This window comes from Ostrea edulis, chromosome 7 (assembly GCF_947568905.1).
Source record: "Ostrea edulis chromosome 7, xbOstEdul1.1, whole genome shotgun sequence".
Classification (NCBI taxonomy): Eukaryota; Metazoa; Mollusca; class Bivalvia; order Ostreida; family Ostreidae; genus Ostrea; species Ostrea edulis.
This window is the reverse complement of record NC_079170.1, coordinates 76068637-76096201: the sequence shown is the minus strand read 5'-3', so window position 1 is coordinate 76096201 and position 27565 is coordinate 76068637. Positions and strand designations below refer to the sequence as shown.

The following is a 27565-nucleotide window of genomic DNA, read 5'->3' as shown; positions in this document are numbered from 1 at the left end:
GAGGTGGGCAGAAACTAATAATTCTGATATTTCTTAAAGATTGCCTACCATTGTGTCAATGTTCCTTCTAAACGCACGCCAGAAGTCTATGGCTGTGGTTGGGTTCTTGAACAACCTGTGCCCATCTGCGAAAGCCCTCTGTAAAACAATGAAAAAAATATATATATCTAAATAATAAGACTGGGCATGATTTTGATATTTCATTTCTGTTCTCTGATTCTTATCATACAATTAAATAACAAGTTCAATATATTCAAACAAGAGGTATTGTGAGAATGACAATGTCAAAACCCTATAATCAATTTTGACCTTGATGTCAAAGATCAAGGTCATATGGAGGTCATGAAGGTACCCGACACATCGTCTCATGGTGATACACTCACATGTCAAATATGGTATGCCTATGTCAAAGAACAAAGAAGTTATGACCCCGACACAAATCCATTGTAAAAAAAAACCCTTTAATTTTGACCTTGAGGGTCAAGGTCATATAGAGGTCATGAAGGTACTGGACCTATCGTCTCATGGTGATCCACCTGTGTGCCAAATATGGTATGCCTATGTCAAAGAACAAAGAAGTTATGACCCCGACACAAATCCATTGTAAAAAAACCCCTTTAATTTTGACCTTGAGGGTCAAGGTCATATAGAGGTCATGAAGGTACTGGACCTATCGTCTCATGGTGATCCACCTGTGTGCCAAATATGGTATGCCTATGTCAAAGAACAAAGAAGTTATGGCCCGGACACGAATCTGCACAGACAGACAGACAGAGTGATTCCTCTATATCCCCCCCCCCCCCCGGAACTTCGTTCGGGGGGTATAAAGATATCAGAAACAATATGCATGGCTTAGTCATTCCAAAGGGAAAGTTGAAAATATTCAAATGTTAAAGGATGCATTATGATGCTTTCATCACACTATGAAGGACAAAAACAAATAGCAATAGGTCAACCGAGTGATTCAAGTCACATCATATGTAAAAAACAATTTCAATCCTTACCAGTGCAAGGGTCACCCTGAAATTAATCTTCACATCCGATTCAGATGGCGACACCCATAAGGCAGAGAAAAGGTACCTTTGAAGATTGTTGATGGGCATCATCTCGACCCGCTTATCTTGAGTCACTAGCTGAAATTTAATGTATACATGCAACCCCCCCCCCCCCCCCCCCCATTATCTTAAAGATGTCAGACACTTAAGACAATATGTATCACAATTATTTGCCATACTGTACGCTCCTGCAACTTCTAAAATTATTTTGCATTTCACATGTGTTATATATATATATATATATATATGTCAAAATTTTAATTTTTAGTGTAAAATTCTGTACCTTTTGACGAACCTGGTTCCTCCAGTTGGTGAAAGAATGGGAGGCAAATGAGAAACATGTGATGATGACATTTTTGCCTGCCTCCCATCCACACCCCTCCAGAACTGATGTAATTTGTCTCTGAGGATAAAAAGTAAAAGGATTAACATGTACTTGTTTTCTTGATATTGGTGTGGATTAAATTCACTGTTCTAAAAGTACTGCATCTGTTTACAATTTCTATGTACCTGGTAAGTGATATTGTACTATCTGAACTAGAAATTGGGGAAAAAAACCATGTATACAAAAAAAAATTTGTCTCAGTCAGAGGGGCCCATATTAATAAGAAAGTGAAAACTGCAATATCAATATTTTAAACAAATCATTAATTATTTGTAAATAAAACATGATTTTTGCACACAAGCGTCATTGTGATTGCATTTCAGAGGATACTGATACGGAATAAGAAAACCACACTGTGGTGATCCGCAAAACCGACAGATTGTTATTTATAAAATATGTATACCTTTAAATCCTCGTCATCTTCTCTTATCCATGGGTATGTGAAGAAGAAGCTTTTCAGAAGAGCTGTTAAAGGTTTCTGAATAAAAAAAATAGTACATTAGCAACTAAGTTAGTAAATTTTCACTAAGTGGAGTCACCCTAAATATACATGTAATTGATCACAATAGTTTTCATTTACAGTATATCAAGGTTTACAAAATGGAACTGTAATACAAAGATAAGTTTTTTCATAGATTTAAAAGGGATGCTTTTCAACATGTATGTATAATAAAGTATGTTAACATGTTTTATTGTAATTTTATTAATTACAAAGGGATTGGGCACAAGTTCTGTTACGCCCTCTCCCTGATACTGGTTATGCTTGTACAAGCTAGCTTTTTTCAAAAACCCAGAAAGGCGAGGTGAAGTGCATGAGAAAACGTTAGGATCACAAATGTTGTAAAATTGCACTTGTACCATTACATATAATGAATCTTGATATTTTTTTCCTCTTCAATTGATACATGTATTATACTAACCTTTACATTAGAACCATTCACTTGAAAACTTTTTTTCGGCGCACTCTTCATTTCCTTCATTTCTCTCCTCAGTTCTTTAACTTCTTGCCGCAAAGCGCAAATTTCTTCATCTATCAAATAATTGATCTAGCTACATTGTGCATGAAATATGTAAACAACAGGGGGTTTAAAATGTTAATTACCATAGTACATTAAATTTAAAATTTTCTTTCTCCCTTCCCGGGCCTCTCTTTCTCTCTCACACACATTATTTACATATTATGCATGAAATTAATGTCCATACATAATAATCTCATGGTTGGCTGAGCCGGTCTGTTAATTACTGGAAGTTCTGTTTCTTCTGCTCGAATCTCTACATCTTCAGACTGCGAACCCTATTTTTATAATAAATAAGAATATATATTAAAAATACATTTTCATGTGGGAAGCAATCAGACCTCCTCCCCAAAAACATGCATACACACCACCACCACCACCCACTGGGCTCATACAGGCAATATATGATTTCATAAATTGTTCTAGTATGAAAATTACTAGGATATAAATTTGAAAAGTTTGGTACCAATGGCGTCGATTCGAATATTAGCGCGTGGACATGTATTCCTCCATTTTGAATCTCGTCTACCCTAGTTCACGTCGTTCTGAGATGTTACACATAAAATCCGTAAAAGCATGTAAATCTTATGTTCTTAATCATATATAATCACTCCACGATTAAGGCCATGTTTTTGTTGTGGTTCAAACGCTATGTTTGAAATTTGCTAAATAACGACGCTGAATATGACGTCACAATGTACTGTTTATATCAATTGCGTTATATTTCCCGCGTTCAATATATATATAGGCGGATCAAATGTCCAAAATTAGGATGAAAATTTTATGAACACATTCGCATGAAATTCGCATGAAGTATTTTTCGCATGATTTTAACACGATTTTCACATAAATTTCATGCGAAAAGGCAAACGCATGAAAACCATGCGAGCCACTTTTCCCTGTGTACAAGCTGACATCAAGCGATTCTACATTTATCACGCCTCAGACAAAAATGTTGAAATCTAATTGGTCAGATCTTGGTCACATGACGCCGTGAAAAATCCGTATTGAGCGAGTAATTTATTGTCGGGTTCGACTTGCAGCCGTGACAAAATTGGCTAAGAGATAAGTTGTATGATATAGACCCCCACATATGCTGTTAGAGGTCTTCGACGTGATGAATTCATTACACATTTAGTTAGTGACCTGATACGGAAAAATACATGGTGGAAAAAAATCATATCGGGCTTGGCTTCGGTTTGCCCGAAACGGGTTTTCTTTTCTGTGTAACTAATAGTATCTATCATCACGTATGAATACAAAGAACACAAACTGAAAATGTACCTGCAATATTTACCTCTTCGACAAATGTCGATGACATTAGAATAATTCCAATGCATTGCTGTGAATATCGTTGAGCCGCTTCAACCAATGAAGGACAGAGGAACGGTTATGTCGTTACTATCAGAGACTATGCCACTAAGTATCCAGGAGCTATATTGAATCTGACCGAGTTGTGTTAGCGCTTAAAGACTTCAGCGAAGTTTCGTATGAAATGTTCATAGACTAGGGAATACAGCTTACTTCTGAAGTTATGAAAAGAGACTGATGTCTACTAGAAATCGTAGGTATTACCATCACTTCTTTTTACCTCATATGTAATCACCTTGTTAAAAAATCTTATCATACTTCCACCTCTGCTTTATACTTTGATATTTCATTGAAAGTAGACATTAACGACAAACTGTCACCATGAAGTATGAAAATGATATTAAAAAGCGAGTTTATGTCCATTTCTGACAGAGGGTCCGAGAATCGTTTCGTCTCTTTGGGTTTGATCTCCTCTGGCTGACATTTGAAATCTAAACCCGAATTTTCATACTTCTGACAGATTCCTCCTGCATTATCAAAGAGATACGACAAAAACGACTCCGATGGCTTGGACACGTGCAAGGTGAAGATAACGAACAGTGATCTGAGAATGGATGGAACAAGAATACAAAAAAGGGCTCTACGTTGGACACTACCAGGCAAAAGATCAAGGGGAAGACCAAAAACAACCTGGCGAAAGACGGTCGAAAATGAGCTAAAGAATCTTAATTTAACTTGGGGAGAAGCAGAGCAAAAGCAAAAAACAGAGCTGCGTGGCGAAGTCTTGTATTGACCTTATGCTCCGACTGGAGTGAAGAGGATAGGTAGGTAGGTAGGTAGGTGGGTAGGTAGGTGGGTAGGTAGGTGGGTAGGTGGGTAGGTAGGTAGGTAGGTAGGTAGGTAGGTAGGTGGGTGGGTGGGTAGGTAGGTAGGTGGTGACGGTATCATCCAATTCAAATTTTAAATCAAAACCAGGATTTTCCGTCTCCATGTTGATGATATCATCTATGATAATGTCCGTATCTATATCAGATCCACTTTCTCTGAAAGTGTTCTGTGTTAAAGATATTTCTTCACCACTTTCCATCACTACTGTTACACTGAATTAACTTTCTTTAAATGAATGAAATAAAATATTACAGTCAAAAGAAAAAGAAACTCTCTCTTTCCTTTCGTCCACTTATCAGACAGTGTCGGGTAGAAAAACCATTCATGCCTGAGTTCCTGTTGTGTTATTATCGGACTCTTCCAGGCAAGGTTTGGATATTTAAATGGCAATGCCACATACATGTACAATTATATATGTAAATTATCAGACTGTTTTTTAACGGGCCTCAAACAGTCTGATAATTTTACACATAGAACAGTATTCGGCATATATCCATTACTTATGAAAAAAGAGTTGTCTACTGGACATTACATGTATCCTCATCACACTTATCACTTCAGGTACAATGAACTTGTCAACAAATTTGATCAAATTTATCTTGTATCTGGATATTGATAATGTTTACGTACAAAAGTATTTGTTCCGATGCCGGGAATCGAACCCGGGCCGCCTGGGTGAAAACCAGGAATCCTAACCACTAGACCACATCGGAATGTGTATTGTATGTTAATCGAACACACTCCATGGTGATTTTCAATGGGTTTGTTTTGTTTTAAAAACATTATATTGTTCTCCGGACGATATTTTAGATCAGAGGTGAATTTAGTAATGCATCATTGATATTCCCAGACGTAAACGTATCATTGTAATTGTAATCAAAGATTTATATAGTGCCCTATCAACATTAGTTCTCTAAAGCGCTTTACAAATGTGAGAGAAAAAATAAATATAAAATCGATGTGCAAATACATGTGAATAAAATATTCATAGTGTCAGAATTAAAATGCATAATTATTATTATTAATATATAACACCTAATGCAATGATATAATTACCCTAATTAAATACATAGAAAGGACAAGTATATAATAAACTAGCTCAAATAGCAATTGAAGGTGGGTTTGGGGGGGGGGTGTGTAAAATGTAACAGCACTGTAAGAACTGTACATAATGTAAGAAACTAACTTAAAGTGTGTAAAAAAAAATCAAAAATGAAGACCTAATCTAAAACGATGCGTTTTGAGGTCCGCTTTAAAACTAGACAGTGAAGAACATTGTTTGAGTTCAAAAGGCAGAGAGTTCCAGAGACTCGATGCGGCCTTATCCAAACGTCGATCCCAATATGTTTTCGGACGTGTCTGAGCTACCTGGAGAAGATGCAGAAATTCGGATCTTAGTGATCGTGTGAGATTGTAAACTGTAAGGATATCCTTTGGAGATAAACTGGAGATAGGTTGTTGTGAGATTTGAAAGTATGAAGAATTATATATTGAATGCTGTATTCAACTTGGGGCCAGTAAAGATCTATTGGAACGGGAGTAATATGGTCGGATTTTTTTAAGTCATAGAGTAGGGATTGAAGTTTACTTCTGAAGTAATGAAAAAGACAATCGTCTACTGGCAATTACACGTAACTCCATCACTTATCACTTATCACCTCAAGCTTGTCAAAAATGTAATCAACTCCATCACTTATCACCTCAAGCTTGTCAAAAATGTAATTAAATTTATCTTGTATATCAAAACTATCTTTTATATGGAAACTCAGAAGGTGTACTTACAAAAATATGTGTTCCGATGCCGGGAATCGAACCCGGGCCGCCTGGGTGAAAACCAGGAATCCTAACCACTAGACCACATCGGAATATGTAACATTGTGCTAATCGAACACACTCGAAGGCCAGTTTGATTTGTTTTAATTTGTTTTGAAGAACCTTACATAGTTCTCCAGATTGTATTTTACATCAGAGGCACATGCACCATTGATATTCCCAGGACATAAACGCATTATGTACTTCTAACAATCAGTGCTGTAACAATAGTGCTGGAATGAGACGTTATGTTTTTAACATGAACCAAACTGAGACAAGCGAGGTAATTCAATGTTAAATGTAACGTACGTGTCTGATCGAGAATAAGCAATATTTAAACACCAATTACACGAAATAAGTGAAGACAACAAAGCAGTGATCTATTAAGTCCTGTAAAGAAAGTCTCCCCTTTTCTCTGAAATGAATTTTACAGAACACATTAATATTTAGATTCAGTTTTTATTTTCTTCAGTAAAATCACCGATGGAAGCGCCATAAATGCAGGTGCAGCTGAAGTTAAATCGATAAACCGTGGTTTACTAAAACAATAGAAACATCATGCTTTCAAAATGTCAATGACATTCCATATATTGTTGGTAAGATTGAAGGAGTTAAAAAAAAAACCCAGGCAATACGAATATCTCTTGAAGGAAATATACCAAAACTTCATTTCTTTTTCAGATACGCAAAAAAAAAAAAAAAAAAAATAAGCTATCAAACAGATAATTTAAAGATAATTCGTTGGTCAAGATGAGGGACCTCCTAAAACAAGGGACAGCGAAGCTGCTTAGTGATGACAGTTTCATGTTTATACGGAAGCAACGCCTCTACAAAGAATTAAAAAACAAAAGGTATCAAATTGAAAGACATCAACAGGATACATGTATGCTTCTGAGGAAGTATAGATCTCTGGCGATGAAGCTGGCACATGAACCACTTACAAATGTATGACGGGTCACTTATCTATAGAGGAGACCACAGAAAGAGTACCGACAAAATTGTTAAGGTTTAGTCTACAAACAGATAAATGTAAGATAGTTCGTTGATCAAGATGAGGGACATCACCTGCATGACGTCTTTATATCTCTCAACTGATTTGATACGCGAGAACTTATTCTCCACATGATCATTTTCTTTAATTTGATGAGACACAAATTGATGTTACAGGGGTTTCAACAGTCTTGTTTAAAGTCAGCATTTCGCAAATCATATCATGATCGTTATAAAGATCTAGTTTGCCAATACAACTTGTCATCGAGTCAAAAGCCGTCTGACGTGTTTCATACCGATTGTTGAACCGTTCCTGACACACTGATGTTTGACTACAGATAACTCCGTTTACCTGATATAGGGCTCATGACAGGTGTAACCGGTCGACAGGAGATGATTACTTGTCCTACGCACCTGATCCCACCTTTGGTATATCCAGGGACCGTGTTTGCCCATGAACTCTATTTTGTATTCTTTATAAGGATTATATGAGATTGATCACTCTTCGTTATCGTCACCTTTCGTTGATCACTGTTTTTAATCTTCCTTTGTTTATTTAATCACAGATATGAAAGATAAAGATAACGAACAGTGATTAATCTCATAACTCCTATAAGCAATACAAAATAGATAGTTGGGCAAACAGATATATGAATAACACAGAATTGTCCCAAAAGAATGCACTAAACCTTCACATCAATAACTCTTGAGGATATATTTGCTATATGATGTTATATGGTGCACAGGTACTAAAAGAGTTAGTTTCGAATTAACATTTGGTCATCGAAAACATTGATCAATAAGATAAAACCAAAGAATTACTAATATGCTAAATACGACCAGATAGAAAAGAAATTGTAAAGAAGAAGGGCTGTAATATCTATATAATATACGTTACATCATGACCTTACATTGCTCGCAACGAAAACATAAAGAATCAAGGATTAAATTATTGTTTGATCATATTGTTCAGTCATTGCAGTTAAGGAGGTACTCTACATCGTCATAATGGCTGACTTCCTTCTAAAACAGGGATAGATACATAAATATCAGCAATATTTGCCAATTCATTTCCAAAATCATCGCCTAGCAGAGTAGCTCAGTAGGTTAGCACGTCAACTACTAAAAAGATTAAAAAAACATGTCGACTACTGATCGTGGGTTCGATCCAGGAGGGGTTTTAATTTTTTCCCCCGATTACTTTGTACTAAAACTGCATTTTTTGACTTAATAAAATAAATTTTAAATTTTTAAATTTTACAATATTGTTGTACTTATCCTTCAATTTTCAGCCATGTCAAATTCCTTTGGTGTAGCATACATCCTTACAGGACACATATCATGTTTTCAAAGTATACAAAATTACAAGCATTTTGTCTTCTTTATGCTTATAGTAATTAATTCTAATAGATCGTTCGCCGAAATTTTGCAATAATTAACCCCAATAGAGACTTAAATCTAAGCCCCGATTTCAAAAAAAGTCAAGTTAATTAGGTAGGTAGTCACGTGGTACAGTGACGTCACATGGGCCCTTCGGATTGTGAAAGTACCGTGAGATATTATTAAAAAGTCAGCTTTTAGGGGCCCAATCTATTCACTATGGGCAACATTTAAATCGATGTTGACAAATTTCCCGAGTTTTATATATTTTCGCCACCAGTGCATATAAATAGCGATGTAAATATCCAAATATAGCGAGGAAAGCGTGTATGAAATCAGCAATATTGCGAGTAAATACTGTTTATATGGGTCGCTGTCTACAAATTGTTTGGTAATGTTATTCCTTTGTACATCTGTAAATTGGCGCTGTTTTTCTAAAATAAACAGTGCAATCATTATTCATTTTTGGATTAGACTAATTATGATACGTTACAATGTTGACACCTAGGCCCTAAGCCGAGCTACTGTCATGGGTGCATTTTGGAAAGAAAGAAAAAGAAAAAAAATCCCACACAAATCAATAAAAATAATCAAAGTTAAAGTGGAAATCACGTTATTTTATTTTGATAAAGCAATCTTGTTATTATTTTTGAATTGTGATCAGCACGTCGTTAGGAAGTGGGAGCACGGTGTTATACTGACGCACTCTTTAAAGATTTTACGAGTTCAATGAGGAAATAATTTTATAATTTAATTTAAAGTTAGGAAATACAATATGCTATTACGTATATAAATAAGTTCAATTATTTTGTATGATTAATTTTTTTTGTAAATCTACCAGTTGGTAGAAGCTGAGAGCACAAGTTACATTGGATATATTGTTACAAGGTGAAGGTCAGTGTGTATTGAATTTGAAGACAGAATGTATGTTGTAGGCCTTCCAGTGCTGATAGCTTCGATATATCCATTTTCTCGCAGTTTATCAGGGTCTCTGTCCAAGCGGTTTTTGAAAAGGTGACTGGATGTTTGTTTTTAAGGTAAAGTTCTGGCTCCAACAAAAAATTATCCACGTCTTTCTTCTCGTACCTTCCTTCGAAAAATTGAAAAATACTCAGTTTATATTATTTACAAGCCTTTAAAGGACATATCTCATGTTTTCAAAGTATACAATATTACATGCATTTTGTCTTCTTTATGCTTATAGTAATTAATTCTAATAGTTCGTTCGCCGAAATTTTGCGATAATTAACCACAATACAGACTTAAATCTAAGCCCCGATTTCAAAAAGTCAAGTTAATTAGGTAGGTAGTCACGTGGTACAGTGACGTCACATGCGCCCTTCGGATTGTAAAAGTACTGCGAGATATTATTAAAAACTCAACTTTAGGGGCCTAATTAATTTACCATGGGCAACATTTAAATCAATATTGATAAATTGTCCGAGTTTTATATGTGTTCGCCACCAGTGCACACATATAACGATGTAAATACCCAAATATAGCGAGTAAAGCGTGTATGATATCGGCAAAATTGTGAGTAAATAATGTTTATATGGGTCGCTGTCTACAAACTGTTTGGGGATGTTATTCCTTTACACATCTGTAATTGGCGCTGTTTTTCTAAAATAAACAGTGCAATCATTATTTATTTTTGGATTAGACAAATTATGATACGTTAAATTGTTGACAACTATAGGCCCTATGCCAAGCTATTGTCACGCGTGCATTTCGGAAAGAAAGAAAAAGACAACACACACACAAATCAATAAAAAATATTCAAATTTAAAGTGGTAATCACATTATTTTATTTTGATAAAGCAATCTTATTACTATTTTTGAATTGTGATCTGCACGTCTTTAGGAAGTACGAAGTGGGAGCACGGCGTAATAGCCTACTGACGCACTCAAGATGCTACGTGTTCAGTAAAGAAATAATTTTATAATTCAATTTAAAGTTAGGAAATACAATATTCTATTATTTGTATAATTTAAAGTTCAATTATTTTGTATCTTTATTTTTTGTTGTTGTAAATCTACCAGTTGGTAGAAGTTACATTGTATCGTCGATATATGTTGTTACAAGGTGAAGGTCAGTTGATCCGAGTGTGTACTGAATTTGAAGAGCAAAACAGAATGTATGCTATAGGCCTACCAGTGCTTATAGCTTCGATATATCCATTTTCTCGCAGTTTATCAGGGTCGCTGTCCAAGCGATGTTTGAAAAGGTGACTGGGTGTATTTTTTAAGGTAAAGTTCTTGCTCCAACAAAAAAATTATCCACGTCTTTTTTCTCGTACCTTCCTTCGAAAAATTGAAAAATACTCAGTCTAAATCCTTTCTACCGACAACTAGTACACCCGAGCACGGCACAAAACATCTTAATGCATTATTATTTACAAGCCGTTAACGTGACAATTGGTTTTTTGTCGATTAAATCTAATCTGTTTATGAAATGGCTAATAGATGTTTTCAAACCCGAGGGCGCATATGACGTCACACAAAATGGCGCGTAAACTAGCGAAAGAAAATATGCATATCGCAAGATTTGAATTTCATCGCTTTCAAACTCGAAAACTACGCAAAATATTTCATTTAAAACACATTTAAAGTAGTTTTAGGCATAAAAAGAGTTAATTTTGCTGAAAAAATGAAAAAGTTTAGAAACATGCGTTGTGTCCTTTAACGTGATAATTGGTATTTGTCGATTAAATCTACTGTGTTTATGAAATGGTTAATAGATGTTTTCAAACCCGAGGACGCATATAACGTCACACATATATAAATGGCGCGTAAAATAGCGAAAGTAAATACAGTTTACTCCGGATATAATGAACTTCAGGGGACTGACCTGAATTTTTCATTATATCCAAAGTTCAATATAACCAATGCTGAACTACACATATATTGCTACCGGGGGATTTATTTCAACTTCAATATAACAGATAGTTCAATATAACCGACTTCAATATAAGTGGAGTGGGCTGTATGCATATCGCAAGATTTGAATTTCATCGCTTTCAAACTCGAAAACGACGCAAATTATTTCATTTAAAACACATTTAAAGTAGTTTTAGGGATGAAAAGAATTAATTTTGCTGAAATAATGAAAACGTTTAGAAACATGCGTTGTGTCCTTTAAGGAATGCTTTGAGTGGTTAGAGCATTGCGCTCAAAATCACACGGCCTCTCACCTCTGTCGGCGCGGGTTCCAATCCCGCTCGCGCCGTTAAGTGAGAAAGTTTCCCAGTTTACTTTCGGAAGGTCGGTGGTCTCTTCCCAGGTACATTGTAACTGGGTTCTCTCTTCCACCAATAAAAACTGGGCGCCACCATATAACTGAAAAATTGTTGAGTGTGGCAGAAAACATCGAAACAAACAAAAATAATATGTTATAATATCTAATCAAAATTATCTCTCATGTAATATATACATACAAAAATATGTGTTCCGATGCCGGGAATCGAACCCGGGCCGCCTGGGTGAAAACCAGGAATCCTAACCACTAGACCACATCGGAAGCTGTCAACATCTGTTAATCGAACACATTCGAAGGAGATTTTCAACGATTTTTTAAACTTTATATAAGATAACATTTTATATCGAAAGTGCATCAGTAATGCAGCCAGGTATAGACGTAATAGGTACTTCTAATGGCTTACATGTAACGGTCAGTTATAACAGTAGTATTTAAATGATCCGAGACGTGATTTATCCAACTAAGATAAGGGAAGTAATTCAATGTGCATGTCAGTAAACACCATACACGAAAGATCGATCTCATTAATCCTGTAAAAGATCTCCCTCTTTCTCTGAAATGAATTTTTACAGAACACAGTAATATTTACTTACTCACTTACAACTGAGACGAAAGAGGTAATTCAACGTAGGTGTCTGATCCAGAATCGCCAATGTTTAAACAACTAGAACTATTACAGAACGTGTTATAAGTCAACATATTCGAAGGCAATTTTCAATGGGGCGGGTATGTTAAGGCAGGTTATGCTCCATTTATGCACGTAAATTGCACAATTTTTAAAATCCCCCCTACATAAAAGGAGGGAGTTAATACATTTTAATAACTGTTTTAGGTGTTTACATTTTTTTTTTTACACATTTTCCAGAATCAAAACATGAAGGTTTGCGACGAGAAGTGGATACTGGTTACTTATGCCTGTCTTCTGTTAAGAGAAAAGCTTTAGCATGGGCCCAAGTGAGACAGCGGAGTTAATTCAACTGTAAGGGAAGGACAGAATTTAATGAAAATCCTAGTCACCACCTACAAAAATGTAACGGGAACCAGTTTATATAATATCTAGCTTGAGCCAAACCTTTCTCAAAGTACAAATTCTATCTCAAATGGCTATGGATAATACTTTGGATTGGAAAGACAATTATATCAAATTATTGAAAATATAAACCAAATTGGTTGCAATGTATACCCAGATTCTTTAGTGACTCCTAGATTATGATCAACACCGTGTTTTGAAATATAAAGACTAGAAAAGTTGATGAATTTATCATAGACTGTTATAAGTAAATATGGTTCAAGAATAGTTGATAACAAATGATAAGTTTTCTCATGAAAATGAATGAATATAACCAGAGAAGAATGTAAAGGGCACCCAAAATAGAAGACCAGAGTTACGAAAAATATGTACAGTATTAATGATAGGAGTTATGAAATGAATCACTGTTTGTTATCTTCACCTTTCATCTAAAGTTCGGACATTAACAACCTTCCGTTCGCTGTCGAAAACATACAGTTTACTACACTAGCGTTCTCCAAACACCTCAAAGTAAAATAGTTCAATGCTGAATATAAATGCTGGAGTAGCCTGAATATATAACTACTAGCTGACTATGAAACATCTTCAGGTAAGGAATATCTAATTCCACCCTGAACCAAAGTAAACCTCGACCCTGCTAGGATATCTACATTTTGTCAAGAAAAATCTAATTCGTTAAAAAAGACCGTTTCCTGACTCTACGTTAGTTTTGCTTACTGTATGTTGAAAACCGACTCTAAACGAACAAGAAGTTCTTGTAAATAGCCGAACTTAAGGTTTTTTTTATCCTAGTAGAGAGAGAATGAATTTCTCGGCCGGGTGTCACGCTTTATTTTAGACTGGCAAACCAATGAAATACTGTAAATAAACGCTCAGCCTGATAAGCTAGCATTAAGCCTCTTAGCCAATGAAATACAAGAAAACAAAAGTTCTAGACGACTGGCAAAATGGCGGATATAATAAAATACAATCTAATTAAAATTAGATCTTCCATCCGCTCCCCAGTTTCGGATACGTCAACGCGACGTATCGAAAACTGGGAAGCGGATGGAAGATCTAATTTTAATTAGATTGAATGAAATACATAGAACAGTGAAAGGTAAACATGTGAAACATAAAAAATATTGACTTTATACAATCTTAAATGCCTTCCAAAATAAATAGAAAGTATAAATGTTATTTATAGACAGAAAAGACATGTTGTATATGCAATAACTACGTATAATTCAAGTCTAATAAACATCAAAATTGTCACATAACTTTAAATGTTAAGTACATGTTTGATCCAGAATCAGGAATACTTAAACACTGTTACAGAAAATCGGTGAAGATAGCAAAGCAGTGATCGATCTCATAAATTCTGTCTCCCCCTTTCTCTGAAATGAAATTTTACAGAACAGTAATATTTAGATTCAGTTTTTACATATATTTTCTTCAGCAAATCACGGATAGAAACGTCACACATGAAGCTGTAACTGGAGTTGAATCGATACACCATGGTTTACTGGAACAATAGAAACATCACGTTTTCAAATGTCAATGAAAGATGGTACATATATTGTTTGCAAGTTTGAGGAAGTTAGAAAACCAGGGGATACGAAATACCTCTTGGATACAATCTACCAAGACTTCATTTGTTGTTCAGGCAAGCAGAAAATATTCAGCTACAATACAGATAAATGAAAGATAGTTTGTTGATTAAGATGAAGGACATCACCTGCATATGGTAGACCTTGTTCTGCATATGATCAGGGTTTTTTTTAAGTCGAGGCAGGCTACTGAGAAACTATTTGATTTTACAGGGCCTGAGGGGTTTCAGCATTTCGCAAATTACATCATCATCGTTATAAAGATCTAGTTTGCCAATACAACCTGTCATCGAGTCAAATGCCGTCTTACGTGTTTCATACCGATTGTTTGGCCGTTCCCAACACATTGATTTTGATTACAGATAACTCCGTCTACATGATGAAAATATAGGACTGAGCGCCTCTCATGGCGGGTGTGATCGGTCGACAGGGGATGCTTACTCCTCCTAGGCACCTGATCCCACCTTTGGTATATCCAGGGGTCTGTCTTTGCCCGATTGATCACTGTTAGTTATCTCCACCTTTCGTTGATCACTGTTTGTAATCTTTCCTTGTTTATTTAATCACAGATATATGAATAACACAGAATTGTCCCAAAAGAATACACTAAACCTTCAGATCAATAACTCTTGAGGATATATTTGCTATCTGAAAGATGTAAATGATGTCAGAAACCGCATATACGATGCACTGGAACTAAAAGGGTGGTTTCTAATTACCCTTTCGTCGTTGAAAACATTGATCAATAAAATAAAAACAAAGAATTACTACTATGCTAAATACAACCAGATAGAAAAGAAATTCAGGGGGAGGAGGGGATGTAATATCTATTTAATATACGTTACATCATGACCTTACATTGCTCGATACGAAAACATAGAGAATCAATGACTAAATTATTGTTTCAGTGACTTAATTGGTAGGAAAATTCTTCAGATGGAAATCAACTACAGGTGAATAAATCTATATGTTCGTAATGAATCAGGGACGGCCATAAATTGTGCGCCCAAAGATGCAAGGGAAAACATTCGCAGTGAACTGTGAAAAGTAGGCCATGACTCCTATATCTTATAATATGTAATCAAAATTATCCATGTTTACATATAAAAAAAATGTGTTCCGATGCCGGGAATCGAACCCGGGCCGCCTGGGTGAAAACCAGGAATCCTAACCACTAGACCACATCGGAATATATAAAGAAGTGTTGATCGAGCACATCCGAGGGAAATTTTCAACGAATTTTTGAACTTCATATAATTCCTCAAGATAAAATTTTCATCAAAAATGCATCAGTAATCCAGCCAGATATATAAACGTAAATATGTACTTCTATTGGCGTACATGTGACAGTCAGTGCTCAGTGGCGTAGCCTGAGTTAATTAATGTGTACTATATGGCACGCCAAATTCACAAAAATGAGCTAAACATAGTTTCACAGTTGATAAACAATACTGCATATACAATGTATCTATATCATTAATAAATCTTCATATCAATGGTTATGTAGCTACATTTTATGGGAAAAAAATGTGTATTTCTTGAAGTAATGATTATAGGGATTACCTCCCTTAAAACATTGTTTTTTGAAATACTTTCCATTTTAAAAGTTTGAATGATCTGATTTTAGGCTACAATTTACATTTCAATACAGAAGCTTAAATTAACAAAGTTTGTTGATTCTAGGACTCACATATACATGTACATTGAACCCAATGGAGGGTTATGCCATATCATCATAAAGGTAAGTTGGATAGGATTTTGCCACATCATCATCATCAAAGGTCACAGTGACCTAACTTCAAAGTGTGACCCACCCTCTACTAAAGATGAATCAGCTGAAAAAAGTTTGACAACTCTAGGTCTCAGTATTTTAGTTACGGTCTGGAAACCAAGCGGGGCAGACGGACACCATCACCATACCATCCTAATACAGACATATAAGTAGTGAAGATCTCATAATTCCTATAAATAATACAAAGTTAAGAGAAGGGTAAATACAGCCCCTGGATACACAAGAGGTGGTATTAAGAGACTAAATGATTGTATATTGTTTAACATCACTCTCGACAGTTTTTTTCCCCTCACTCATATGGAGACATCACCATTGCAGGTGAAGGGCTGCAAAATTTAGGCCTATGCTCGGTGCTTACGACCTTTGCAGGGCGGGATCTTTATCGTGCCACACCTGCTGTGACACGGGGCATCGGTTTTTGTGGTCTCATCCGAAGTACCGCAGCATTTAGTCACCCCCTACGACAAGCAAGGGGGTACTGAAGACCTAATCTAACCTGGATCCCCACAAGTAACCATTCCTTGTTTTATAAAGGGAGGTATATAAGACCCCCCCCCCCCCCAAAAAAAAACAAAAAAAAACTCCATCCCAATAAAAATTCCCAACAAGCCAAGAGCTCTACAGAGATATTTCTCACATTATGGTAAAAATAAGTGCACACAAGTCAATAAAATCTTAATTTTTGTATTTAGCGATATACAGATACACAATGTAAAACACAATTGCACACATATATATGTAAAATGAAACATTCACTGATGATATATGCATTGGATGAATCCTGTACATATCTATAGGCAGTTTTGTCCCACAGACTATATACAGCTGTACAAATATACACAAGAAACCATTGGATTTTCAATGACTACTAACATTGCTGGGTGTATGGAACCTTACTGTAGTACCTTCAAAATGATCAAATGAGTGACAAATAGTCACATATTTTAAGAGCCATTGCTCATTGAATGAAAGATTTCTTACAGCACACAGAAGATGTTGAACATTTGAGGAACAATTTATAAAATCAGTGGGACTGTTCTATTGATGATGTCATGAAAACTCTTCCCACTCCATTGATGGTGATGACCAGTAAGATGATGAAAAATGATGGACATGAAATTGAAGATGAGACTTGTGACATCATCAGTGAGTCACAGAATTCAGGGGCTCCGCTTTGATACTGTTGAAGTCCAAACCATTGTCCGTGTCATCATCGATTTCTCCTATAACAGCCCTGTACAGAAAACAACAAGAATACTAAATACACCATTCTCAACAAGTGATGATAACAAACAGTGATCATCCTCATAAATCCTACAAAGCATACAACATTATAAGAGCAAACACCTTTCCCTGGACACACAAAAGGTGGAATCAGGCACCCAGGACAACAAGAGGTACTGTGAGCAATGCTCACTAAGAATACCCCCCGCTTACCCCAATCTCCCAAAGGGTGTTGGAAATAGGTAAAACTTCAGTATTATGATCCAAAAGGTATCTAGGAACACAGCATCTCCATGCGATGAAAAAAGCCATTAAAGAATTTAAATGGAAACCATATTGCTATTTCGATGTCCAGTGCACGTGACCTTTGACCTTTTGACCCCAAAATCGATAGGGAACATCTTCATCCCATGGGTAGTCCATATGTACGATATGTTGACTGTAGGTGGAAAGGATAACGCTTTAGAGCCCGGAAACCATATTGCTACTTCGATGTCCAGTGCGCTTGACCTTTGACCCCAAAATCAATAGGGAACATCTTCATCCCATGGGTAGTCCATATGTATGATATGGTGATTGTAGGTGGAAATGATAACGCTTTAGAGCCCGGAAACCATATTGCTACTTCGATGTCCAGTGCACTTGACCTTTGGACCCCAAAATCAATAGGGAACATCTTCATCCCATGGGTAGTCCATATGTATGATATGGTGATTGTAGGTGGAAATGATAACGCTTTAGAGCCCGGAAACCATATTGCTACTTCGATGTCCAGTGCGCTTGACCTTTGACCTTTTGACCCCAAAATCGATAGGGAACATCTTCATCCCATGGGTAGTCCATATATATGATATGGTGACGGTAGGTGGAAAGGATAATGCTTTAGAGCCCGGAAACCATTGCGTCTACAGACGGACGGACAGACAACCCAATTCCAGTATACCCCCCCACAACTTGTTGTGGGGGGTATAAAAAAAAATATACATGTATATATTTAAAAGCATACAAGTATCCATGTGGGAAACCCACAGTTGATTAAGCTTCGTTCCTCTCTCCATCACCCGTGGGTCTATTCATTCCTACTCGCTCATTCTCTTGAATAAATATTTAAAAATATTATCCAATCAAAGTAATTGTTATAGTAATGGAACTCTTCTGTTTTTAAAGGTAGCATTAACTTAACTTTGCTATCACAACAATTGTATATTGAAACTGGGCTGAAAGCGTCTTGTTAATTGGACAAATTCGCTCAGGGTGAACTATGAGCGCCCAATCAAATTGCCTCATTAATTATTCATGAGAACGAGCAAGTAGGAATGAATGGACCCACGGGTGATGGAGAGAGGAATGAAACGAAATCAATCGTGGGTTTTCGACAATGACAAGTATCCCCATTACACTTGTGAGAATCTGAATTAAATTCTGTCCCACTTGTGAAAGATAATTCCTTTTTGGAATAGTTTTAATCTTCTCTGAACATCGATATATAGTAACAGAACTGAACATTCCCTGGATCAGGAATGTCAGATTTGTAAGTTCTAAGATATTCTGATTCCGGACTCAGTAAATAGAGACCCTGTTAATCAAAATGACTTGCCTATTTAAGTAAACAAAATTAGTAGCATCCATTCTTGGGACCCAAGGTTAAAACTAGAAGTGTCCTACTGGGACTAATACCCCCTGCAGGGCACATTGGATGGTGGGAAATACATGTATATCCATAACTTCCTTAAATGTGAACATTTCAATCAAAATAGAAAGTCCACAACTTAATTATTCATATGAAATACATGCACAAAATTTTAATCAAATCTGTTCATCTGTGTTATAGATATACTGTGAACAAATTACATTGTATGTCTATGAACGGACAGACAGGGTGATTTTAGTATAACCATCTAAACTTAGTTTGCGGGGATAGAAGTTATAAGGGATATACATTTGTGTCCCTAAAATTCTTGCAGTCCCAATCCTGACTGGAGTGGGAGCACTATTTGAATGCACCAAATTCTCTTCTTCATCCAATAATTATTTTCACCCTGGACTCCAAGCCCCGCCCCCACGATCTACAGTTCAGCATTCGACGTGCAAATCTACTGAGTTACTCAGCTAGGCAGCAATGTTTGAAATGAATAGACAAATATTGCTGGTATTTATATTTTCATTCATGTTTTAAAAGGAAGTCAGCCATTATGACGATGTAGGGTAACATGAAAGCTGAATGTGAAACAATGACTTAGCTTCTCATTTGCATCGAAACACCATTACCATCACATAACAAATTACACAAAATCTCTCCCAAGTGATACATAACTCAAGTATGATTTAATGCAACCCTTTTGACATGCAGCATTGCTGTACACCTTTTAAACACCCTGTACCTACACATTGTCCCCTCTGATGATATACAGAAAAACGTGCTTATATAGTGAACCTCTAAGGCCTGCAAAAACAGGTCGGTATAAACAAACTTATATCCAATAAGATTTTCCTCATATAGGGGAATAAATATCACTTTGCAATAATTTGTGATAGGTACATAGTGATGGGCAATCAAGAAAAAAATTTTAATCGATGATCGGATTAATCGGATGTACCTTTTTGATTGATTAATCAAAAAATAATTGAATTTTAATGATTTCAAATTATGGCATAAATATATTAAATTTACTTTTGTTTTACCCTAGATATTAAGTTAATTAGAATAAAATCATTAGATTGATTGTATCTTGATTAACGTCTCTCTCGAGAATTTTTCACTCATATGGAGACGTCCAAAATCATAATTAGAAATATGAAGTTAATAATCCCATACTTTCGATTTTATTTTCCCGGAATAGGTATAGATCTCTCGACTTTTGTTGTTCTTATGGGATCCGGGTTAGAATAGAGCCTCATTAGCCCTTGCTTGTTGTAAGAGGCGAAATCCGAGGCCCCGTGTCACAACAGATGTGGGACGATAAAGAACCCTCCCGGTTCAAAGACTGTAAGCGCCGAGCATAGGCCTAAATTTTACAGGCCTTTACCGGCAATGGTGACGTATCCATGTGAGTGAAAGATACTCAAGGAAAACGTTAAACAATTTTCAATCATTCAATCTTATCGGATGATTCAGCTTCGTCAGCCATTTTTGATTTTAGATAAGTCGCAGCAGGAATATTTGTATTATTTTTTTTTAAAATACAGACGTCGACGATTTTCGATTTTCAAAATGACAATCAATTATTCACATCGTTTCAGTTATAGCGACCGACAATCGAAAGTCGGCGACAATCGGTACATCACTATCAGTACATGTTCTACTGTATAATCCCAGAATAACTTGCTCCACCCCTTGTCACATAATGCTCCACCCACTGTCATATATTGCTCCACCCCTTGTGACATATTGCTCCACCCCTTGTGACATATTGCTCCACTCCTTGTAAATTATTGCTCCACCCCTTATAACATATTGCTCCACCCCTTATAACATATTGCTCCACCCCTTGTAACATATTGTTTTACCCCTTGTGACATATTTCTCCACCCCTTGTGACATGCCGTACACTTTTTAGACACCTTGTACCTACACGTTATCTCCCCTGATGATGTACAATCCCAGAATAACTTGCTCCACCCCTTGTGACGTGCTGTATACTCTCTCATGGCTCTCATCCAGGATCAAGTTGATGGTCTGATCAAACCCTTTTAGGGTCCCCTGTAAAAAATTCAAATTGAGTTGTTAACGATTGATTTCTAGATGAATGTTTCCTTTAATATTAATTACTGGTACATGCATCTTTCAGACAGTATTACCTTTTCTTTGTCAGGGAACAAGACGTGTGCATTTAAAAACTTTTATGGCATTTAGCAAATGTAAGACACAGCCTATCCTGTTCACAGATAATACTAGGATTCTACTTACCACAATAATTCTTCCATCAGCTGTCACTATGGAAACAGTCCCTATATAATTGGTTAAGGATATCTGATCATGACCAAAAAATATGTTTACTTTTTATATATACAGTGAAACTTCTCCAAACCGGCCCCTCAGAATACCGGTTCTCCCTGAATATCGGCCGATTTTCAAAGTCCCGGCAGAAATCTTAACATTTCCTTACAAAGAAAGTCTTACAAAACCGGCCATCGGCCACTTTTTAAAGTACATTTATTAACAAACATGTGTAATTTACCCTTAACATACCAGCCACTTTTTGAAGACAAGACAATCTTGGCCAAAGGTTAATTAAGATCGTCCAGGTGTGCAAATTGACTGACCAACTTGCCAGGTATGAAATTATCCATTGGAGGTGTGAAAAACACTAGTGGCCTCTTCAATTTCTATTGTTTACCTGTGCTGTCAAGTGTGTTAATTGACACTTAGCTAATCCAAGAGACCCTTCCAAATTCTGTACAAAATGTAAAAAACAGTTAGGATATTATTGAATGAATACCATATCAAATGCCATATTGCTTTGTCATACTTTCGTATGGATATAAGTGGTAGTTAATAAACAACAAACCCATGACTGTTAATGATAATTATTAGAAGATAGATTAATTTTCTTGGTTTCCATAGACTTAAAATTCCAAAGAAATATTCAAATTACAATTTCATTTACTACTGTACTTTTTAAAAACGTCTAAACAAAATTGTTAATGACATAAGCGATGAATGTAAACAGAGTTTTTATAGGTAAGAGGAATTCCAATAATAGGCCTCTGTGTTTTCTTTATGTATCCTGTTATAGATTTTCAGTTTAAAATTAGATGATTTCAGAGAGAATATTTCTTGTAATTCATAATTATCTTTAGGTACAAGCGGACTAATTTGATCTCCACCGATAATTGATCATAGATCACCAGATCAAAGTGAACAGTACCTACTTTGTGAATATTGAGATAAAATGTCTATAATTGCTAAATTCTCGGTATACCGGCCATCCCTCTAAACCGGCCGTTTTTTCCAGTCCGAGAGCCAGCCGGTTTAGAGAAGTTTCACTGTACATGTATGAGTCGTATATAATATATCCCACAATAGGTGAACCAGAGGTGAAAAACATTGCAAACTACTCATGCAAGAAGAAACATTCAATTGAAGAATATATGATTATCTTGGTAATTAAACAGATGTATATTTTAACTTGTAGAAATAGGATATCAATAGAAAGCAAATGAGGACATAAAAAGAAAGCTTGCAAAGAATTTTATAAATTTGTCATATACACATCGAGAGGATCATGTTAAACAAATTTGGTTTGTCATCTTATTCATACTTCTTTTATATGCGATGCAGTGCAGAGAATTAGAAAATTATCAACTTTAATATGAAGCGTTGCATGTAAATGTGTAGGAACTAGGGATTAAAATGCTTAATACTATTCTGCATCATAATTTGATTCATTTTCAGCTTATGATTCTACAGAAGAAATCAGAGAGTTTCCTCTATTACGGTACATCTATCAATATACATTTTCTTAGTCGTCCCACACAAATGTAATGGACCAGACCAAGATTCGAACCTCCAGAGCCCAGGGTTGGGCGGTCAAAACCACTCCCGGTTTTAACCAGTGGTTTTAACCGTCCCGGTCAATACTCCCCAAGTGGTCAATAATGGTCAATTGTGATTTAAACTGTCCATTTTCCTATTTTTGTACATTTCTTGCAAAGATAAAGATAGATTAAGTCTTTTCATTCAGGCAACGAAATTAAGGGGAAATACTCGCTAAATGCGAGTTAAAAATAAATAACTAAGGCCAAGGTCATCTCAGTCTGTGATGTCGAAGATGGCCTACTTCATGCACACTTTGGGCGTCTCAAAGACGTCTGATTTAAGTAGCAAGCATGTTGATCTCGTCCGTGTTTATATAAAACAACACATGAAAGTGTTAGTGTCACGCTTTACGCAGTGTCCTTCTGTAGTCTATAGTCAAACACTTAGAGTTCGCATTTTTTTCCCAACTAGATGAAATTTCCAAAAGTTTTAAAGATATAGTTTGAATTGACGCAGACAGTTTTCAAGATTTCAAACCACATGATGTTGTAAACAGCTGGACAGCGAGTTTGCCGCACAAGTGTATCCTATGACCCTCATCATGCACCAATGATACATGTATGTTGTCTGACTGATTGATTGATTGATTGTATCTTGCTTAACGTCTTACTGTATGTTGTCTGATAATTCATTAAAATTTAAATGAAAGAATTCTCAATATTATTTTTATTATTGCACTTTAAAGAAGATTTTAAAAGATTTTCCCGATATTTTGATATAGATACGTGCTTTTTTTCTTAAATTCCTGTAAAACAGCAATTGATTGAAAAATGCTAGTAAAAGCTCAATTTTGCTAGTTGGAAAATAATCCACAAGCTAAAATTTGCTAGTAGTGAAAAAAGTTAATTTCAATCCCTGTCATTATATGGATCAATTGATGATTAATATTTTTCATTTGATAATCAAATGTAATTTCATAAGTTTAATATATTTGGTTTGCTGAAACTGATTGAAATATCTTCAGTACCAACCAGAGGGTCACAGTTCTATAGCATAGCTAGACGATTGGAGACATGTACCTGGACAGATTAAGAATAATAGGTAGTTGGACATTACCTGAGCACAGGAAGCAGAGTTGACAGGTGTTAATAAAAATAGGCTGGGACCAGAGATGACCAGTGTGCATGTTATTGTTATGAAAACATCACCAACCCACCCCCTCAAATGTTTATTCAACAGTTAAAATGAAGATTGATGAAACAATACTTATATAGGTAGTTCTTGTTAAACTAAGGAATTTGAACAGAAACTTTTACATCTTCCCCAATTCAACAGAGTCATTTGTACATTATTTATTTAATATTACAACTTATAAGTATATTATAAACTGATAGTGCATGTTATGAATTACAGTATTTACCATAATGGTCACTTAAACATTTAAAATAAATAACACAGACTATAATGACCAAATAATCTTCAATCGACCAGTATTAACCAGTTTTAACCAGTATTGACCACCGGCCTGGTCAATACTCCTATTGACCCCTTTTTTGCCAACCCTGCCAGAGCCCCCTGAACCTCTAGTTAGGTGCTTTACCAACTGAGCTATCTGGCCGCTGGCAATTGAACCTGTCTGATCACTACATTTCCCCCTCCTTAAATGTCTTCAAACTTTGAAGACATCAACCCAGGATATTTATCTCCTAGCAGAACTTCCAGAAGCTGGTCTATGACACCAAATGTAACAGGAAGGGAGAACATGCAAAGGACCAGACTAGAATTCGAACCTCCAAGGCCCCCGGAATTCCCAGCCAGGTGTTCCAAGAACATCTAGTTACCTGTCCACTGGCGATCGGGTGTATCTGACCTTTACACATATAAGCCGAACCTTTCTTGATACACATTCCAAAAACCCTTGCATTACTCTTTGATCGAAGCATTCAACTTTGTCAATGTACATCATAATGCTCCTCTGGGGGCCCAAATTGGTTGAATAAATATTCTTATTCTAATTCAATAAGGCCATAAACAACAGTTTACTTACTATCATCTCTGTTGTGATATTTTTTTAAAAGTTACTGTTCAAGATATTTGTAAACTACAATGTACATGTACTTTTATGGTACAATGTTATCAATTGAATAGGCCTTTGCCAATCATAGAAAATGCAGGTTATGCCAACATAATACATTGCTATAGAAATAATCTATTCAATGTGCATGTACAAACCATGTGCTTATTATTAGCTGAGCCACATACTGTAATACATGATATGTTTCATGACCCCTAACAGACGACAGAACTTTCATCATTGTACTATTATTACTAGAATCAAACTACGGGATTCATGGAACACCCCCCCCCCCCCCCCCCCTGCTTTTCAAAACACCTGTTACATGTTACCATTGTCTCATCAGGAACGTCTTACAAACAGTTATCGACCAGTACCTATACTGTGGTACATAAACATAAAAGGATACGGTTGACATAAGACTCCAGTGCCGATGTCATCTTCTAGACTCGAAACGCTTCCCAAACGAATATTCAAGCGACTTGTCTTTCCCTGCTTACAAGGGAGAAGTACTTTCACTTTTTGTAAGTTCAAACTGAAAATAGAAGTTACCGTTTAATATATGGTTGTCACGTATATGTTATTGTATATATTACTGTAAGATTGTTAAAAATGTGTAAAAAATGTTTTCATAAATGTTGATAAAAGATAATTAAGATTAAAGATTACATCTCAAATAACTGATCCCTTTCGCACATGCGCAAGTTGCAGTAACAATGTCGGCATCCTTGAAAATGTGATTTTAGAACAGAAATATTTTATTATTTGTGGAGAAGGTCTGAAGGAGAGAGATGGCATCGTCAATCTTTAAACAAACATTATGTTTACTGAAAAATGCTGTCAATGAAAATATGAAAAGCATATTTTGTTGTTCAGAGAGGTAATTAACCATGTTGTTCGTAACATTAGTTTGAATTTCCTCAGTCATTTTTTGGCACAATAGTCCTATTGCACGTACGAGATCGCCATGTTGTTACAGCTAATTATATATGCATGCCAAAGACCAATCGGGGATAGCCGTGTTAACGTAAACAACAATGGATGCCTGCGTTATTCTTGAAGTCGTACACCGCGGATCTTTTTGATTGGCATTTTTTAATTTTGGTATATAGTATATAGATATATCTTTAAACAAAATGGATACTGGCGATCAGACTTGTAATCTGGATGATTTCTCTCATTGGAAAATAAAGGCGTTGCATTCATTTCTGAGCAGCAGAGGACTGTCGATAAGAACTTATAGCGAGCGAAGATCGCGACGTGACTAGCTCGCTCCAATGATTACGTAGTTGAGTCACGTGGTTTGCTCTTCATCAGCTGAAAAATGTTGGGCACTACCCATAAAGCCTCCGGAAAAATGTCGCCGTCACTGCGGTATACTTCATTGACAACCCCGTAGATAAAACAAATCAATAGTTTGGCAAGTACCACAAACGATTTTAAATTCCAAACAAGCTTTCCCATACCTTCGTACGTTTTGTTGTGAATAATTGATTGGTTGGAAAGAAAAAAAATATCGCAGCTAATGATGACGTCACAATGCACTGTTTACATCAAACGCGTTATATTTCCCGCGTTAAATGAAATGCCTAAAGTCGTGTTGTAAGATGCCATGGATCTTCGCTCGTCTCAACGGTCACACCGTATACATATTAGCTCTCGCTTTTGCCGCAAGTAAACTGCATATGCCTACAGCTGTAGAAATAGAGAAATCTAAGTGAAATTCCTACAATTTTTCTTAAGAGTTGGTGAAGTTGTATATTGCCTGATCCTTTGTTAATTTTTGATAAGTGGGGGGAGGGGGGGGGGGGGGGGGCGAAAAACAAGGAATGTCTCCTTGACCACCAGATTTTATAACTGATGTAACTTATGCCAGCCAGGAGGGGTCAACAAGGTGGCATGAAGTGTGAAATCTTGGAATAATGTACCTTTGTCTGCCATTATGCAGTCAAATGGCTCTGAAAGATCCATAAATCCAGAATGTAGAGTATATTTTTGTCACTGGTCTGTCCACCCCAGCATTCTTTTTCAATTTATTGTCACCATTATTACATCCACTGACACAGTGTCTCCTGGGCATATTTGTGAAATAAATTAACTTCTAAATGTGTTGATAAAAATTGCAAACTTGCACACAAAACCAAACAATAAAAAATGAAAGGAATGGAAAAGGTAAGAACTGTCAAAATGTATGCATTTCTTCCTATCATGAGATCTAACAATTTATTTTGCAAGCAAATGATAAGAATCAGTGATGACTATCTGAAATTCTTACCGTAAAGAA

General features: G+C 36.0%; 2 protein-coding genes and 4 non-coding genes across 6 annotated transcripts; all 6 read right to left on the bottom strand.

Moving 5' to 3' along the window:
• Nucleotides 1-33: 33 nt before the first annotated feature.
• LOC130048788 (uncharacterized) lies at nucleotides 34-4854 on the bottom strand. The gene is made up of 8 exons (XM_056145839.1): nucleotides 4740-4854; nucleotides 4086-4294; nucleotides 2644-2734; nucleotides 2361-2470; nucleotides 1844-1918; nucleotides 1339-1458; nucleotides 1005-1133; nucleotides 34-138 (listed from the first exon to the last, which is right to left on the bottom strand). Exons 1-8 carry the CDS (start codon nucleotides 4852-4854, stop codon nucleotides 34-36), a joined length of 954 nt encoding a protein of 317 aa, XP_056001814.1.
• Nucleotides 4855-5296: 442 nt separating this feature from the next.
• On the bottom strand, nucleotides 5297-5368 carry Trnae-uuc (transfer RNA glutamic acid (anticodon UUC)). Its single transcript has one exon. It is a non-coding gene; the product is annotated as a tRNA-Glu (tRNA).
• A 1080-nt stretch (nucleotides 5369-6448) lies between these two features.
• Trnae-uuc (transfer RNA glutamic acid (anticodon UUC)) lies at nucleotides 6449-6520 on the bottom strand. The gene has a single exon. It is a non-coding gene; the product is annotated as a tRNA-Glu (tRNA).
• Nucleotides 6521-12282: 5762 nt separating this feature from the next.
• Trnae-uuc (transfer RNA glutamic acid (anticodon UUC)) lies at nucleotides 12283-12354 on the bottom strand. The gene has a single exon. It is a non-coding gene; the product is annotated as a tRNA-Glu (tRNA).
• Nucleotides 12355-15829: 3475 nt separating this feature from the next.
• Trnae-uuc (transfer RNA glutamic acid (anticodon UUC)) lies at nucleotides 15830-15901 on the bottom strand. The gene has a single exon. It is a non-coding gene; the product is annotated as a tRNA-Glu (tRNA).
• Nucleotides 15902-17172: 1271 nt separating this feature from the next.
• On the bottom strand, nucleotides 17173-25802 carry LOC130048519 (U6 snRNA-associated Sm-like protein LSm8). The gene is made up of 4 exons (XM_056145373.1): nucleotides 25691-25802; nucleotides 21636-21676; nucleotides 21301-21428; nucleotides 17173-17738 (listed from the first exon to the last, which is right to left on the bottom strand). The coding sequence occupies exons 1-4, from the start codon at nucleotides 25719-25721 to the stop codon at nucleotides 17648-17650; spliced, it is 291 nt and encodes a 96-aa protein (XP_056001348.1). The 5' UTR covers nucleotides 25722-25802; the 3' UTR covers nucleotides 17173-17647.
• Nucleotides 25803-27565: the final 1763 nt, after the last annotated feature.